The 14,592-nt window shown below is 38.4% G+C and overlaps 2 protein-coding genes, 1 long non-coding RNA gene and 1 pseudogene across 3 annotated transcripts; all 4 read right to left on the reverse strand.

Annotated features, from left to right (window-relative positions):
- Positions 1 to 2,313: 2,313 nt before the first annotated feature.
- LOC121776412 (berberine bridge enzyme-like 8) lies at positions 2,314 to 4,210 on the reverse strand. The gene is made up of 2 exons (XM_042173589.1): positions 3,500 to 4,210; positions 2,314 to 3,228 (listed from the first exon to the last, which is right to left on the reverse strand). The coding sequence occupies exons 1-2, from the start codon at positions 4,208 to 4,210 to the stop codon at positions 2,335 to 2,337; spliced, it is 1,605 nt and encodes a 534-aa protein (XP_042029523.1). The 3' UTR covers positions 2,314 to 2,334.
- An 838-nt stretch (positions 4,211 to 5,048) lies between these two features.
- Positions 5,049 to 7,367, reverse strand: LOC121776129 (cannabidiolic acid synthase-like). The gene is made up of 2 exons (XM_042173270.1): positions 6,636 to 7,367; positions 5,049 to 6,045 (listed from the first exon to the last, which is right to left on the reverse strand). The coding sequence occupies exons 1-2, from the start codon at positions 7,344 to 7,346 to the stop codon at positions 5,182 to 5,184; spliced, it is 1,575 nt and encodes a 524-aa protein (XP_042029204.1). The 5' UTR covers positions 7,347 to 7,367; the 3' UTR covers positions 5,049 to 5,181.
- A 984-nt stretch (positions 7,368 to 8,351) lies between these two features.
- Positions 8,352 to 10,134, reverse strand: LOC121777381. The gene is made up of 2 exons (XR_006045475.1): positions 8,742 to 10,134; positions 8,352 to 8,644 (listed from the first exon to the last, which is right to left on the reverse strand). It is a non-coding gene; the product is annotated as an uncharacterized LOC121777381 (long non-coding RNA).
- A 1,535-nt stretch (positions 10,135 to 11,669) lies between these two features.
- Positions 11,670 to 14,014, reverse strand: LOC121776239 (annotated as a pseudogene).
- Between the last annotated feature and the right edge of the window lie 578 nt (positions 14,015 to 14,592).

Here is a 14,592-nt window from a genome sequence, read left to right on the forward strand (position 1 = left end):
AATGCAAATTGAAAGAGCACATCTTACCTATAAATCTATAATCTATAATCTATAATCTATCTATATCTATAAATATATAAAGCCACAATTTGACTATTCACTTTTGCCGCCAAATTTCATAAAACGATACCCAAATCTTACTTTAGAATTTTAAGCTGACCTAAAATATTACTTTCCTCTGTCCCTGAAAATTTGTCACATTTTTCTATTTTCGTCCGTCCCACAAATTTTGTTATATTTCACTTTTTTACCATATTTGTTAATTGACCCCACATTCCACTAACTCATTCCTACTCACATTTTATTATAAAACTAATACTTTAAAAGTAGGACCCACTGTGTACTAACTTTTTCAACTCACTTTTCATTACATTTATTAAAATTCGTATCCGGTCAAATTGTGACAAAATTGAATGAACGAAGAGGGTACATTCTTTTAGAGTTGTCATTTATATATGTCAAATCGATACAAAGTAATTGTCCATAACACATTGGACAATAATACATTGATCATTACGAAGCTGCCAAATAGTACTACGGAAACATTTATCAATCTTCAGCCATGTGCTCTAAATCAGCCTCCATTCGTCCCACAAAAATATGATTCTTTTTTTAGTCTATCCACAAGAATATGCATTTTTCAGTTTAGGAAACTCTTTTCTCTATAATGAGGTGGACTCATTTCTCACTAACAATACTTTAATTAATATTTTTTCTCTTTACTTCTCTTTTATTTTACCAATTTTGCATTAAAACTGTGCCGAATTCAAAGTGCATATTCTTTGAGGACGAATGAAGTATTGTTGAAGGCAGAAATGAATTTATTAAACTTAAAATCTATTCAAAATGGAGGTAAAATAACTACAACTTTGCATATAAATACCAGCTCTCAATAACGAGTGTGTGCATATTTTCTAGAGAAAAACACAAAATTATTCTCTATCATAATAAGTTGACCCTTTTTCATATTTCGTTCGTACATGCGTGCGTCACATAAATATTAATTTGACTTATTATTGGCCAAAGACGATGATCTATAACATAATTTTAAAATTTATTGACGATAAATAATTTGCAGCTTTAATTTGCAAATCTCAAAGCGAAATTGTTTGATATTTGCAAATTAGGCTAGGGTATTATTTCTATATTGATTAATTAATTAATACTAATCCCTAAGTACTAGTATAATTATAGATAACTTATAGAACTATTTAGACTAATAATTTTAAAAGATGATTTTATTATGAAACCAATGAGAATAAATAATAAAGCTTAACATTGGAACCTGGAAGAATAATTAAATATAAACGAATGAACTATAGAACTTCGGGGTTCATTAACCAATCGATCTATCGATAATGACTTAATTCAACGTTCATTGTCAAATCATGTTTTTACTAGAACGATCATAAATTTAGTCTAAATAAAACTTTTCTGCATCTCTAAACTATATAGAAAGGTGTAATTAAAATAGGGTAATGATATAATGCAAACTCTATATATTGTATAAACTCCAAATTTTACAATACAGTATCAACACAGCGTCAATACAATGTCAACATAATATAAATTTTAAGATTTTGATGTCAACACAATGTCAACCCAGTGTCAACACAATGTCAACACAACATCACCGTTGACATTGTGTTGACATTTTCTATTGCTATTATTTAGTCATTTGTTGAAATTTTTTAATGGTCCAAATTATAGTTTGTATAATATTTAGAGTTTGTATTTGATTACATCCCAATTAAAAATATGATGATGGATATAGACATTTCACACGTGCACAAAATGACTTCAATTATTTTGTCTTTTATCTCTTCAAGCTCATTTGAATCCAAATTAAACAAACTCGTCAAATTAGACAGCCTCAAATAATTCTAACAATTAAGAATTAAGATCAGAATATTCTAAATATAGTATTATCAGTCTGTCAATCAAATCTGACCAAGTTTTGTTCAAGATTGACATGCCAAATTAACTCAGTTTTTTTAATTTGCATCAACTTGAATTTATTATAAAATACTACAACTACTAAACTAACTTTTCAAAGATCTGAATATACGACATAGAAAACACTTGAAACATGATTTTGAGCTAGCCTAACCCTTCACTATATCACCAATACAACCAAAGATTGTTATAAACGGCATGCATAACAAAAAGTAATAAAAGAGACAAACTACACTAGAAAATTATTCGTAGAGAAATTACAAATAAATTAGGATAACAACAATGACTTAACCTTATTACTAGAGCTAATTAGGATTAAATACATAACATAACATATAACATCACAATGGTCTTATTCATACCTAAATCTTAGATTTCTCACTCCCCTTTTTTCCACTTAGATCGCAACGGCGGAATGCTCTGTTCGTTCCTGAAAAAATTCCCCGGATCAACCATGGTCTTCACCCGAACAAGGCGATCGAAATTGTTCTTAAAATATTTCCTTCCCCAAACACTAGCTTGCTTGTAGCTCGTCTCCCCCACAACGTTGTTAACTCCGATATCGAGATCTCTGTAGTTGAGATATGCCTCCCTCGGATTACTCGACACGTAAGGAGTCAAGTAATCCTCAATCCTCCTCGACCACCTCACGTAGCTCTCCGAATCCCGAGCACTCTCTTCTCCCCAGTTGATGAGATGAGTGATGAGGTAAAGATTGCCGCCTCTATGAGGAAACGGAATGGCGGATTCGGAGATCTCCGCCATTCTCCCGCCGTAGGGCTGCAAAAGGAACGTCAAACCATCCATGGCTTCGTCTTTGTAGAACTTTTCCCATATCCCTTCGAAGCCCTGTTTTGGGATTGGCTTCTTCACGTAGTTTGATTTCTGTTTGGAGTAGCCTTTGGGCTGAGTTATGTTGAGGAGGATTTGCAAGTTTTCGATGGGGAAGCCGTTGATGCCGAGGGTCGATTCGACCCAGCTCGTCTCGTTGCAGTTTTCCCTCTTTAGGCCGAGCCCGGGGAATGTTCTCTGCATCAGGGGAAGCAGTGTGTCGACGCCCCCGAGGTAGAGTGCGATGAACGAGACGAGGACGGTCCGGTTGGCTGGTGACTGGGCAGTGCTCGGTCGGGATATCATTACGTCGATAAATAATTCTTTGTCGATGCTGGGAGCGACGTATTGCCAGCGGTGGACGATTTGAGTTGCGTTTTGTTCTAGTGTTCGGTCTACTCTGAAGATGGTGACTTTTTCTGGTACATCCACTAGTTGTACCTGTTTAGATTAATTTAAACGAGTACATAAGTTTGATGTACTTCTAATTATACTAATTAGGTTTATAATGGAACTTTGACTATTTATTTAAACATTAACTGATCCAACAATATATATCTTAACAAACACAAAAATATATAATCTAACAATATATCTACACTTTAAATATAAATTAGTATGACGGCCGGTCAAAGAAAAGAAGTTAAACTCCTAGAAATGTTTGACTTTGATATACTTTATTTAGTGAAAAATTATAGTTTTCGAATTATACCTTCCAAGCAACAACTACACCAAAACTGGCGGCGCCGCCGCCTCTGATGGCCCAGAACAGATCTTCGCCCATTAATTTTCTGTCGAGAATTCTGCCATTAACGTCGACTATTCTTGCATCGATCACATTATCTGCAGCCAAGCCATACTTCCTCATCAACAAGCCATAGCCTCCTCCACCGAAGTGGCCTCCGGCGCCAAGTGTCAGGCAACCACCCGCCGGAAATGCAAGAACCGGGCTTTTCTCCGCGATCCTGTAATACAAAGAGCCGATAGTTGCACCGGCTCCAACCCACGCAGTTTTTGCCGCGGCGTCTACAGTGATTTCATTTAATTTGATCAAATCAATGACCACAAACGGGACTCGTGACACATAAGACAGTCCCTCTGCGTCATGGCCGCCGCTGCGAATCCTGACTTCAAGGCCAGCCTTTTTGGCGCAGTGTACGACAGGCGGGATCTGAGATTCGTGTTCTGGGGTTATGATCACCTGCGGTTTAGGTGTAGATTCCGTGTCGAATCTGAGGTTGTAGATGGTATGTTCCAAGATGGAAGTGTATGATGAATTTCGTGTGGTGTAAACAACGTTGGAAATGGAAGAGTAGTTATCGAATTTCGTCGACAGGCATTGTAGTAAGTCACCGGCGGCCGAAGCTGCCAATGAGCACGCCAAGATGAGGAGAAGAATCAAAGAAATGGTTGGAGTTTTCATGGTTTAGAGATGTGTGTTTTGTTCTTTGTTTTTTTTGATTTATTTATAGACGGAGCTTTTCTATGCTAATAATGCAATTTTGTTTGAATATTACATCAGGTTTGAAATCCTATTCTTGTCTATGAAGAACTTTTCAGGTCAAATCAAATTATACAATCATAGTTCAGTCAATTGCTAGGCTAAATTCAAAATATTATACTTCTTCGTCCGCGAATAGGAGTCCCGGTTCATTTTTACCATAAATGGTAATAGGGTCCCACCTTCCACTCACATTTTATTTAAAACTAAAATATTCAAGTAAGACTTCTATTCCACTGACTTTTTTCCACTCACTTTTCTTAATATTTCTTAAAACCCGTGCCGCCAAGGAGTGAGACTCCTAATGGCGGAATGCGGGAGTAATTAAAATCAAATTTAATCCATAAAAGTAAACTGGATAATTGGTCAAATTGCGTTGTGTAAAGGGACATGCGTATGCACGAATTGAAATCTTTCGCGAAACATTAATTAAGTAAAAGTAAAATGGTTGAATTCTTATGAAATTATAAAGTTAAAAGCAGAAATAATATTAAATAAAGGCATCAACAAAGTGGAATAAAAGAATTCCAGAAAAACTAGAATTATATGCCAAAGGTGATACATAACGTCTACTCCACCTTATTAGCTTGAATAATAATCTTTTAATTGACTGAAATCTGAAATGAAAGGCTGAGGGCATAATGGTCTAGTACTAATTAGCTATCCTTATTTCAAAGTTTGAAAATATTAAAGGTTTATTGAGATTTGAGAATCTCCTAAGTCTAGCAAATCACTAAATAAAATGGACTCATACACAATATGAAAAGCAAATCACAAAATAAACAACTGATTTACATTAATGAAAAGCAACACAACTCAAATTTTACAACGTCTTATTCATAATCATACACAGTGTTCCCTAAATCTTTAATTTCTCAATCCCCTGTTTTCCACTAGTAATGCAACGGCGGAATGCTCTGTTCGTTTCTGAAGAAATTCCCGGGATCAACCATGGTTTTCACCCGAACAAGACGATCAAAATTGTCCTTGAAATATCTCTTGCCCCAAACACTTGCTTGCTCGTAGCTCGTCTCCCCCACAACGTTGTTAACTCCAAGGTCGAGATCTCTGTAGTTGAGATACGCTTCCCTCGGATTACTCGAAACGTAAGGAGTCAAGTAATCGTCAATCCTCCTCGACCAGCTTACGTAGCTCTCCGAATCCCGGGCATTTTCTTCTAACCAACCGATGGCATGATTGATCAGGTACAGATTCCCGCCTCTATGAGGAAAAGGAATGGCGGATTCGGAAATCTCCGCCATTTTCCCGCCATAAGGCATCATGAGGATGAATAAACCACTCATAGCTTCTGCTTTGTAGAAGTGTTCCCATATGCCTTCAAAGGCATGCTGAGGAATTGGTGTCTTCACATAGTTTGATTTGTCTTTGGCGAATCCTTTTGTGGGTTGAGTTCTGTTGAGAAGGATTTGCAACGGTGTTTCGATGGGGTAGCCGCCGAAGGCGAGGGTGGATTGGATCCAGCTCGTCTCGGCGCAGTTTTGCCTCACTAGGCCTAGCTCGGGGAAGCTTTGCTGCATGAGCGGGAGCAATGTGTCGATGCCGCCGAGGTAGAGTGCGAAGAAGCTGACAAGGACGGTCCGATTGCTCGATCGGGATGTCAAGACTCCGATGAACAAATCTTTGTCGATGTTGGGAGCGATGTATTGCCAACGATGGATGAGATGAGTTGCGTTTTGTTCTAATGTTCTGTCGACCTGGAAGATAGTGACATTTTTGGGAACATCCACTAGTTGTACCTGAATAAATTAATTTTAAAACTTATACTCCATCCGTCCACAAAAATAGAGTAGATTTGTCATTTTTGAATATCCACAAAAAATAGAACACATTTAAAAAAGGAAAGTTTTCAACCACTTCTCTCTTACTTTTTTCTCTTCTCTGTTGCTAATAATATGGACCTCACATTCCACTAACATTACTGCTCTCTTACCTTTTCTCCTTCTTTCTTACTTTTTTTCCCTTATCTCTTACTAATAATAAAGACCCCACATTCCACTAACACAACTTCTTTCTTATTTTTTCCCTTCTCTCTTACTTTACCAATTTCACATTAAAACTCGTGTCATTCATAATGTGTCCTATTTTTTTATGGACGGAGGGAGTATATCATTGTGTAGATAAATCTATTTTATATCTGATTGATTTTAAAATGGGATCCTACAAACTATAATAATGGTATCAGAGCGGGCCTCTAATCTGTGGACTTAAATTTTAATTGACCAAACAGTATATTTAGGCGAAACAGAAAAATATCTGATATAACATATATGTGACTTTTGACCTCTAACCTTCAATTTTAGTGAAGTGAAGTTTTTTTTCGTAATACCTTCCAGGCAACAACTACGCCAAAACTGGCAGCTCCACCTCCTCTGATGGCCCAGAATAGATCTTCGCCCATTGATTCTCTATCAAGAATTTTGCCATTAACGTCGACTATTCTTGCATCGATCACATGATCGGCAGCCAAGCCATACTTCCTCTGCATTAAGCCGTAGCCTCCTCCACCGAAGTGGCCCCCGACACCAATAGTTAGGCAACCACCTGCTGGAAATCCAAGAACCGGACTTTTCTCTGCGATTCTGTAATACAAAGAGCCGATGGTGGCACCAGCTTCAACCCACGCAGTTTTTGACTCGGCGTCCACGGTAATTTCACTGAGATTGATCAAATCAATTACCACAAACGGGACTCGTGATACATAAGATAGTCCCTCGAAGTCATGGCCCCCACTTCGAGTCCTGACTTCAAGGCAAGCTTCTTTAGCGCAGTGTATGATAGCCGGTATTTGAGATTCGTGTTCTGGGGTTATGATCGCCTGCGGCTTTGGTGTAGAGTTCGTAGCAAATCTAAGGTTGAAGATGGAATATTTCAAAATGGAAGTGTAAGATGAATTATTTGAGGTGTAAACAACATTGGAGATCGAAGAGTAGTTGTCGGATTTCTCGGAAAGACACTGTAGGAAGTCACCGGCTGCAGACGCTGCCAATGAGCACGACAAGATGAGAAGAAGAATCAAAGAAATGGTTGGAGTTTTCATGGTTTAGAGATGTGTGTTGTGTTCTTTCTTTTTTTTAATCTTTTTATAGATGGAGCATTGTCAAAACATTGCATCAGAGCTTGATTAAACTAACATTACTAGTTTGAAATCATATGCTTCTTCACTAAGATAAGTTAAGGTCAAATTAAGTTATCCAGTTCTCAATATATGGAAGAAGATTGTATTTGTTTATGTATAAAAACCAATAGAGACAAAATTATACAGTTTGAAATTACAATTGAATGAAAACATGTAGAGTATTTATTTTTACTTAAGTTCATGACATACATAAAAAATACCAAATTACATGAAATGTCAATGCTCTACGTCCTAATCAATTGCTATCAATAACTTGTTTAAGATAAGTACGTCACACAAACATAAATATAATCGATATTCAATAGAATGAGTCATTTTGTGTGTGATTAGTGAGATATACTATAAATTTATTTTAATAGTACATGTTATACCAACAAGAGAGCACAATTGGAGAAATCCGAATTATCAGAATGGAAGAAACCAGTGGATCTTCACCATAAAAAAATTAACCCTTTATTTATTTATCCCTAATTGTTATGACTTTTTGCAGTAACTGGTGGAATACAATATGAGACAATTAATAAAGACGAAAGATATTAAATGATTATGTGATTGGCAAACCTTATTTGAAAGACTTTCTTTTAGTTCCAAGAATGAGAACTACACATAATATAGAGACGTATAACATAAAATGCATGAAATTCTATTGCTCAAATGATGAAGGTGGTGTTGAGTTGGATTGGTATAACATTTTTCAAGTTACTAAATATACTTAAAAAACAAATACTCCATTCGTCTCCCATTAGAAGTCTCATTTGAATTCAACACAAGTTTTAAGTAATATAAAGAAAAGTGAGTGACCCGTTAGTGGAAGTGAGACCTACCTACCATTTATAGTAAAAGTGAACTGATACTCTGTAATAGCCGAAACTCAGATTCTCGAGAACTTCAAGATGAATACTAGACTTTGAATAAAGAATGAGAGAATATTTTATTTCTTGAATAGAAGTATAAATACAGTATAAAGATATTCAAGTCAATGAATTACAAATGCTAGAAAGAAATATACACCAACTAACATCGAACTTTTCGTACATGTTGGGAAGTAAGTCGAACTATACTATTACATGGTTGAGCCCTAGCAACTATGGCGTTCTTCACCATCAGGCCGCCACGACCCAGATTTCAGAAAATGCTCGAATGGGAGAGACGTCAAAGGAGCACTCTCTCCGCGGCTAGCCGCGCGAGGCTGCCAACACCTAGCCAAAAATAGACCAAACCACACGTTAGGTGGGAGTTTTGGATGCATAAATAAAAGACAACTAATACCATGTAATAAAAAAGGAGGAACCTTACCTTTCGGAAAGGTGAGACCGAGCTGGGCCGAGAAGGGCAAGGTCAGCCAGCAAATTCCCCTCCACCAACTGCACACTGCAAGGCTGCAGTTGACAGCTTGTACCACCTGCATTTAGACCTGCCATGGTAAAGGAAATCAGCCACAAATGCCATCTCCTGAGTGCACCTGCAACAAAGGACGAAAATTCATAAATAAGTTCAGTATTAGACCACACAATAAGCCAAAAACAGTTAAAGGGTGTGGAGAATAGCGTGGACTCAGCAACCCCACTAAAACCACGAGTACACCAGCCCCAAGATCAGTTAGAGAGGAACAAGGACTTAGAGTACATGCTCTGCAAAGCTGCAGAGAGAGAGAGAGCAGCAAGCTGCACAGCCTGTTAATTCCTTTCCAGCCAAGTACATCAGACATTGTGCAGCTTTCAGTTACACGATAGTCTATAAAAGAGGATAACCCCCAGCCCTTGCCTCCTCCACAACCAATTGTTGAAATTCTGGTGAGCTAACGAGTAAGAGAGGCTGAGACCAAGGGCTGGAACCAAGAGGCAGAGATCAAGGCCGTGTTACACCCCAACTGTAAATCTCAGCAGGTAACTCTTTCCCACAACCAAGAATTATAGCATCATGTAGACATCACAAGCATGTTAGAAAAACTCCATAGTTTCAGAAGCATAAGCATGAAACTATTATAGGAGAGCAAGTGGAATCGATAGCAACACCATACGATAGTAGTCTCGCAATGTCACTGACTAACCTAGAACGAGAACACGCTAGGCCATAACTGAGAAAGGAGGATATAGCAGAAGCCCCAACCGGACTCGAATAATCAAAGATGTTCTTTTAAGCTTACAACTTTGATTCACTAGAGAGTAACCAAATCATTAAATGCAAGAGAAGCTTAGCTTGGGAAAGGTCGTTTAACGACGGAGCTAGTCAGCGGGGAAGGGATGGGGAGAAATCTGCCGAACCGCGGTAACGCGCGACGACTACGAACGGCACGACCAGCGTCTCCACCGCTAACAAGCAGCGGAAGCTACTCGCCGAGTCGGGTGCAGAGGCGGCGGCGACGGGGCGTCGCGACAGAGGCGGTGCATCAGAGAGAGAGAGATCTCTGGACACCGATCGTCCCTCGCCGGAGACGGTGGCAGTGGAGACGGCGGCCACTGGAGTAAAGGAAACTCGACGGAGGGAGCTCGAAAGAAAGAAATCCGCCGCTGCTCTTCACGCCAAGCCGGAGGATTTGCAGCTGCTATGCTACTTCCAAATAGGGATTTGTTTTTCCCTAAGTTCTATTCCCGATTTTGGAGTTTGGAGAGAAAGGGGAATTAGGGATTTAAGTTTAGAATTTGAAATGGTGAAGAAGAATGAGAAAGGGGCCGACGTATGGGGGGTGTTCTTTTTCTCCTTGCCTAATTTGGGCCTCCCCAATTGATAAGGCAATTGGGCCTAGGCCTAGTAAATAAATGGTACAAGTTGGACAAGTCAACTAATATAGGTTATTTTGCTATGAGAGAGAAAAATACGTCTTGGGCCGATTTTAATTAAGTAAGAAATATTCTGGGCCCGAGAATATTTTTAGGACCATTAACTTGGTCGAAGCCGTCATCCTAGATCAATTTCAAAAGTATAATGGAATTAATTTCCTAAGCCACTGAAGAAAGGAATGTTTAAGCCGTGTTGAAATAATATTCGATAAATAATTAAAGCGGACTTTATTAGTCACAGAAAGTATTTTTAAATACTTAAGATAATCCGGGAATTTAGTGTACCCGCACAGTTCGGCCAGTTTCCGAATAAATTAAATCGCCGATTTAATTACAGAATATAGAGTTCTAATTTTTTAGAAAGAAGGAAATAAAATAAAGAGCACACGCTTAGGCATGCATGCATGCAAGATGAATAATTACTTAAAGCCTAATTTAAGTATATTAATTTTGTAAAGGAACGTCGTCGTACGATGCGTAATCTCAGGACAGGAAAGCGCCCGTTTGCAAGAGTTTAAGCAATTGAGGTGGGCTTTCTTTCTCTTCTTCCTCTTGAAGCGTGTTTTATGTGAAAACATGATTATTTTGAATGAGTTGTCATGCCATGTTTTGTTTTATGATTGCCTATCTGTTGGCTATGCCAAACCAGTTTAAATCGAATTCGGATCCCAATAGATCAGTAAATCCTACTCGGACTAGTGTACGCATAAGGACCGTGAGCTAGAGCCAGGTTGGCCGGTCCAGGGGTCGTGAGCTAGCGCCAGGTTGGCCGGCCCAGTGATCGTGGAATGTGGCCACATTCCCGATTCACGCAGTTTGATATGGCATATCATCAGAAGTTTAAAAGACTACAGTCTGTTTCAGAAAGAAATAACAGATTTTAGTGACCGGGACTTGTTTTTAGAAAAACCCCGCGTTCACTCAGCTTGGCTGACAATTAAAAGAAAACAGTTTTCGGCATAAGCCCACTGAGTATATCAAGTACTAAGCCCTGCATATTGTTTTCCTTAATGTGCAGGTTGATTGGTCGAGGCAGATGAGGTGTTGGGACAGAAGGCTAAATAATTAGAAGGATAGCTGGTGTAGTATGTCTTCATACATATTACATCTGTCTTGGAACTCTTCCGCTGCGTAAACTTAGACTTGTTTTATTAAAGACAATGTCCCAGAATTCACTCTGGTTCAGTATTAAGTTATCTTTATCAATTTCAGACAATGTTTCCTTGAATTAAGTTATATTCATGAGGAGTTGAGACAGTTCAGTATATTTAGTCGCGAAATAGCTAAACTTTCTTTAACTAGGGAGTTGTGGTCGTGACATACTCCTAATGGCGGATGACTAAAATGGTAAATCGGAACTCCTATTGACAGACGGAGGGAGTACTAACAATTTTTTCACATACCTCATAAACAAATAACAGTTTTTTTTAATGTACTTAAAAAATAAATAACTACATTAAATCTATTTCTTGAATTTGAAAATAATATACAATATTTTACAATTGACATACATTACCCAAGAAAAGCACCCTCAAATTTTACAACGTCTTATTCATAATCATACACAGTGTTCCCTAAATTTTTAATTTCTCAATCCCCTGTTTTCCACTTGGAATCAAACGGCGGAATGCTCTGTTCGTTTCTGAAGAAATTCCCGGGATCAACCATGGTTTTCACCCGAACAAGACTATCAAAATTGTCCTTGAAATATCTCTTGCCCCAAACACTTGCTTGCTCGTAGCTCGTCTCCCCCACAACGTTGTTAACTCCAAGGTCGAGATCTCTGTAGTTGAGATACGCTTCCCTCGGATTACTCGAAACGTAAGGAGTCATGTAGTCCTCAAGCCGCCTCGACCAGCCTACGTACCTCTCCGAATCCCGAGCATTTTCTTCCTCCCAAACCATACGATGAGAGATCATGTACAGGTTCCCGCCTCTATGAGGAAAAGGAATGGCGGATTCGGAGATCTCCGCCATTTTCCCGCCATAAGGAACGAGGATCAATAAACCTCTCGTTGCTTCCTCTGCTTTGAAGAATTGTTCCAATAATCCTTCAAAGCCCTGTTGAGGAATTGGTTCCTTCACATAGTTTGATTTCTGTTTGGAGAACTCTTTTTGGGGCTGAGTTCTGTTGAGCAGGATCTGCAGCGGTGTTTGGATGGGGTTTCCGGCGAAGGCGAGGGTGGATTGGATCCAGCTCGTCTCGGCGCAGTTTTGTCTTACTAGGCCGAGCTCGGGGAAGCTTTGCTGCATGAGCGGGAGCAATGCGTCGATGTCGCCGAGGTAGAGTGCGAAGAAGGTGACAAGGACGGTCCAATTGCTCGATCGGGATGTCAAGACTCCGATGAACAAATCTTTGTCGATGTTGGGAGCGACGTATTGCCAACGATGGATGAGTTGAGTTGCGTTTTGTTCTAATGTTCTGTCGACTTGGAAGATAGTGACATTTTTGGGAACATCCACTAGTTGTACCTGAATAAATTAATTTTAAAACTTATACTCCCTCCGTCCACAAAAAATAGAGCATATTTGTCATTTTTGGATATCCACAAAAAATATAACACATTTAAAAAAGGAAAGTTTTCAACAACTTATCTCTTACTTTTTTCTCTTATCTCCTACTAATAATATGGACCCCACATTCCACTAACTCTTACCTTTTCTCATTCTCTCTTACTTTTTCCCTTATCTCTTACTAATAATAAAGACCCCACATTCCACTAACACAACTTCTTTCTTATTTTTTCCCTTCTCTCTTACTTTACCAATTTCACATTAAAACTCGTGTCATTCATAATGTGTCCTATTTTTTTATGGACGGAGGGAGTATATCATTGTGTAGATAAATCTATTTTATATCTGATTGATTTTAAAATGGGATCCTATAAACTATAATAATGGTATCAGAGCGGGCCTCTAATCTGTGGACTTAAATTTTAATTGACCAAACAATATATTTAGGCGAAACAGAAAAATATCTGATATAACATATATGTGACTTTTGACCTCTAACCTTCAATTTTAGTGAAGTGAAGTTTTTTTTCGTAATACCTTCCAGGCAACAACTACGCCAAAACTGGCAGCTCCACCTCCTCTGATGGCCCAGAATAGATCTTCGCCCATTGATTCTCTATCAAGAATTTTGCCATTAACGTCGACTATTCTTGCATCGATCACATGATCGGCAGCCAAGCCATACTTCCTCTGCATTAAGCCGTAGCCTCCTCCACCGAAGTGGCCCCGACACCAATAGTTAGGCAACCACCTGCTGGAAATCCAAGAACCGGACTTTTCTCCGCGATTCTGTAATACAAAGAGCCGATGGTGGCACCAGCTTCAACCCACGCAGTTTTTGACTCGGCGTCCACGGTAATTTCACTGAGATTGATCAAATCAATTACCACAAACGGGACTCGTGATACATAAGATAGTCCCTCGAAGTCGTGGCCCCCGCTTCGAGTCCTGACTTCAAGGCAAGCTTCTTTAGCGCAGTGTATGATAGCCGGTATTTGAGATTCGTGTTCTGGGGTTATGATCGCCTGCGGCTTTGGTGTAGAGTTCGTAGCAAATCTAAGGTTGAAGATGGAATATTTCAAAATGGAAGTGTAAGATGAATTATTTGAGGTGTAAACAACGTTGGAGATCGAAGAGTAGTTGTCGGATTTCTCGGAAAGACACTGTAGGAAGTCACCGGCTGCAGACGCTGCCAATGAGCACGACAAGATGAGAAGAAGAATCAAAGAAATGGTTGGAGTTTTCATGGTTTAGAGATGTGTGTTGTGTTCTTTCTTTTTTTTAATCTTTTTATAGATGGAGCATTGTCAAAACATTGCATCAGAGCTTGATTAAACTAACATTACTAGTTTGAAATCATATGCTTCTTCACTAAGATAAGTTAAGGTCAAATTAAATTATCCAGTTCTCAATATATGGAAGAAGATTGTATTTGTTTATGTATAAAAACCAATAGAGACAAAATTATACAGTTTGAAATTTCAATTGAATGAAAACATGTAGAGTATTTATTTTTACTTAAGTTCATGACATACATAAAAATACCAAATTACATGAAATGTCAATGCTCTAGGTCCTAATCAATTGCTATCAATAACTTGTTTAAGATAAGTACGTCACACAAACATAAATATAATCGATATTCAATAGAATGAGTCATTTTGTGTGTGATTAGTGAGATATACTTTAAATTTATTTTAATAGTACATGTTATACCAACAAGAGAGCACAATTGGAGAAATCCGAATTATCAGAATGGAAGAAACCAGTGGATCTTCACCATAAAAAAATTAACCCTTTATTTATTTATTTATCCCTAATTGTTATGACTTTTTGCAGTAACTGGTGGAATA

Source organism: Salvia splendens, chromosome 18 (assembly GCF_004379255.2).
Source record: "Salvia splendens isolate huo1 chromosome 18, SspV2, whole genome shotgun sequence".
Classification (NCBI taxonomy): domain Eukaryota; kingdom Viridiplantae; phylum Streptophyta; class Magnoliopsida; order Lamiales; family Lamiaceae; genus Salvia; species Salvia splendens.

Excerpts from the sequence above, each read along its gene's own strand:
- LOC121776412 (XM_042173589.1), bottom strand. The coding sequence starts at position 4,210 with ATGAAAACTCCAACCATTTCTTTGATTCTTCTCCTCATCTTGGCGTGC. Across the intron at positions 3,229-3,499 it reads GTGTAGTTGTTGCTTGGAAG|GTACAACTAGTGGATGTACC; the intron begins GTATAATTCGAA and ends TAATCTAAACAG.
- LOC121776129 (XM_042173270.1), bottom strand. The coding sequence starts at position 7,346 with ATGAAAACTCCAACCATTTCTTTGATTCTTCTTCTCATCTTGTCGTGC. Across the intron at positions 6,046-6,635 it reads GCGTAGTTGTTGCCTGGAAG|GTACAACTAGTGGATGTTCC; the intron begins GTATTACGAAAA and ends TAATTTATTCAG.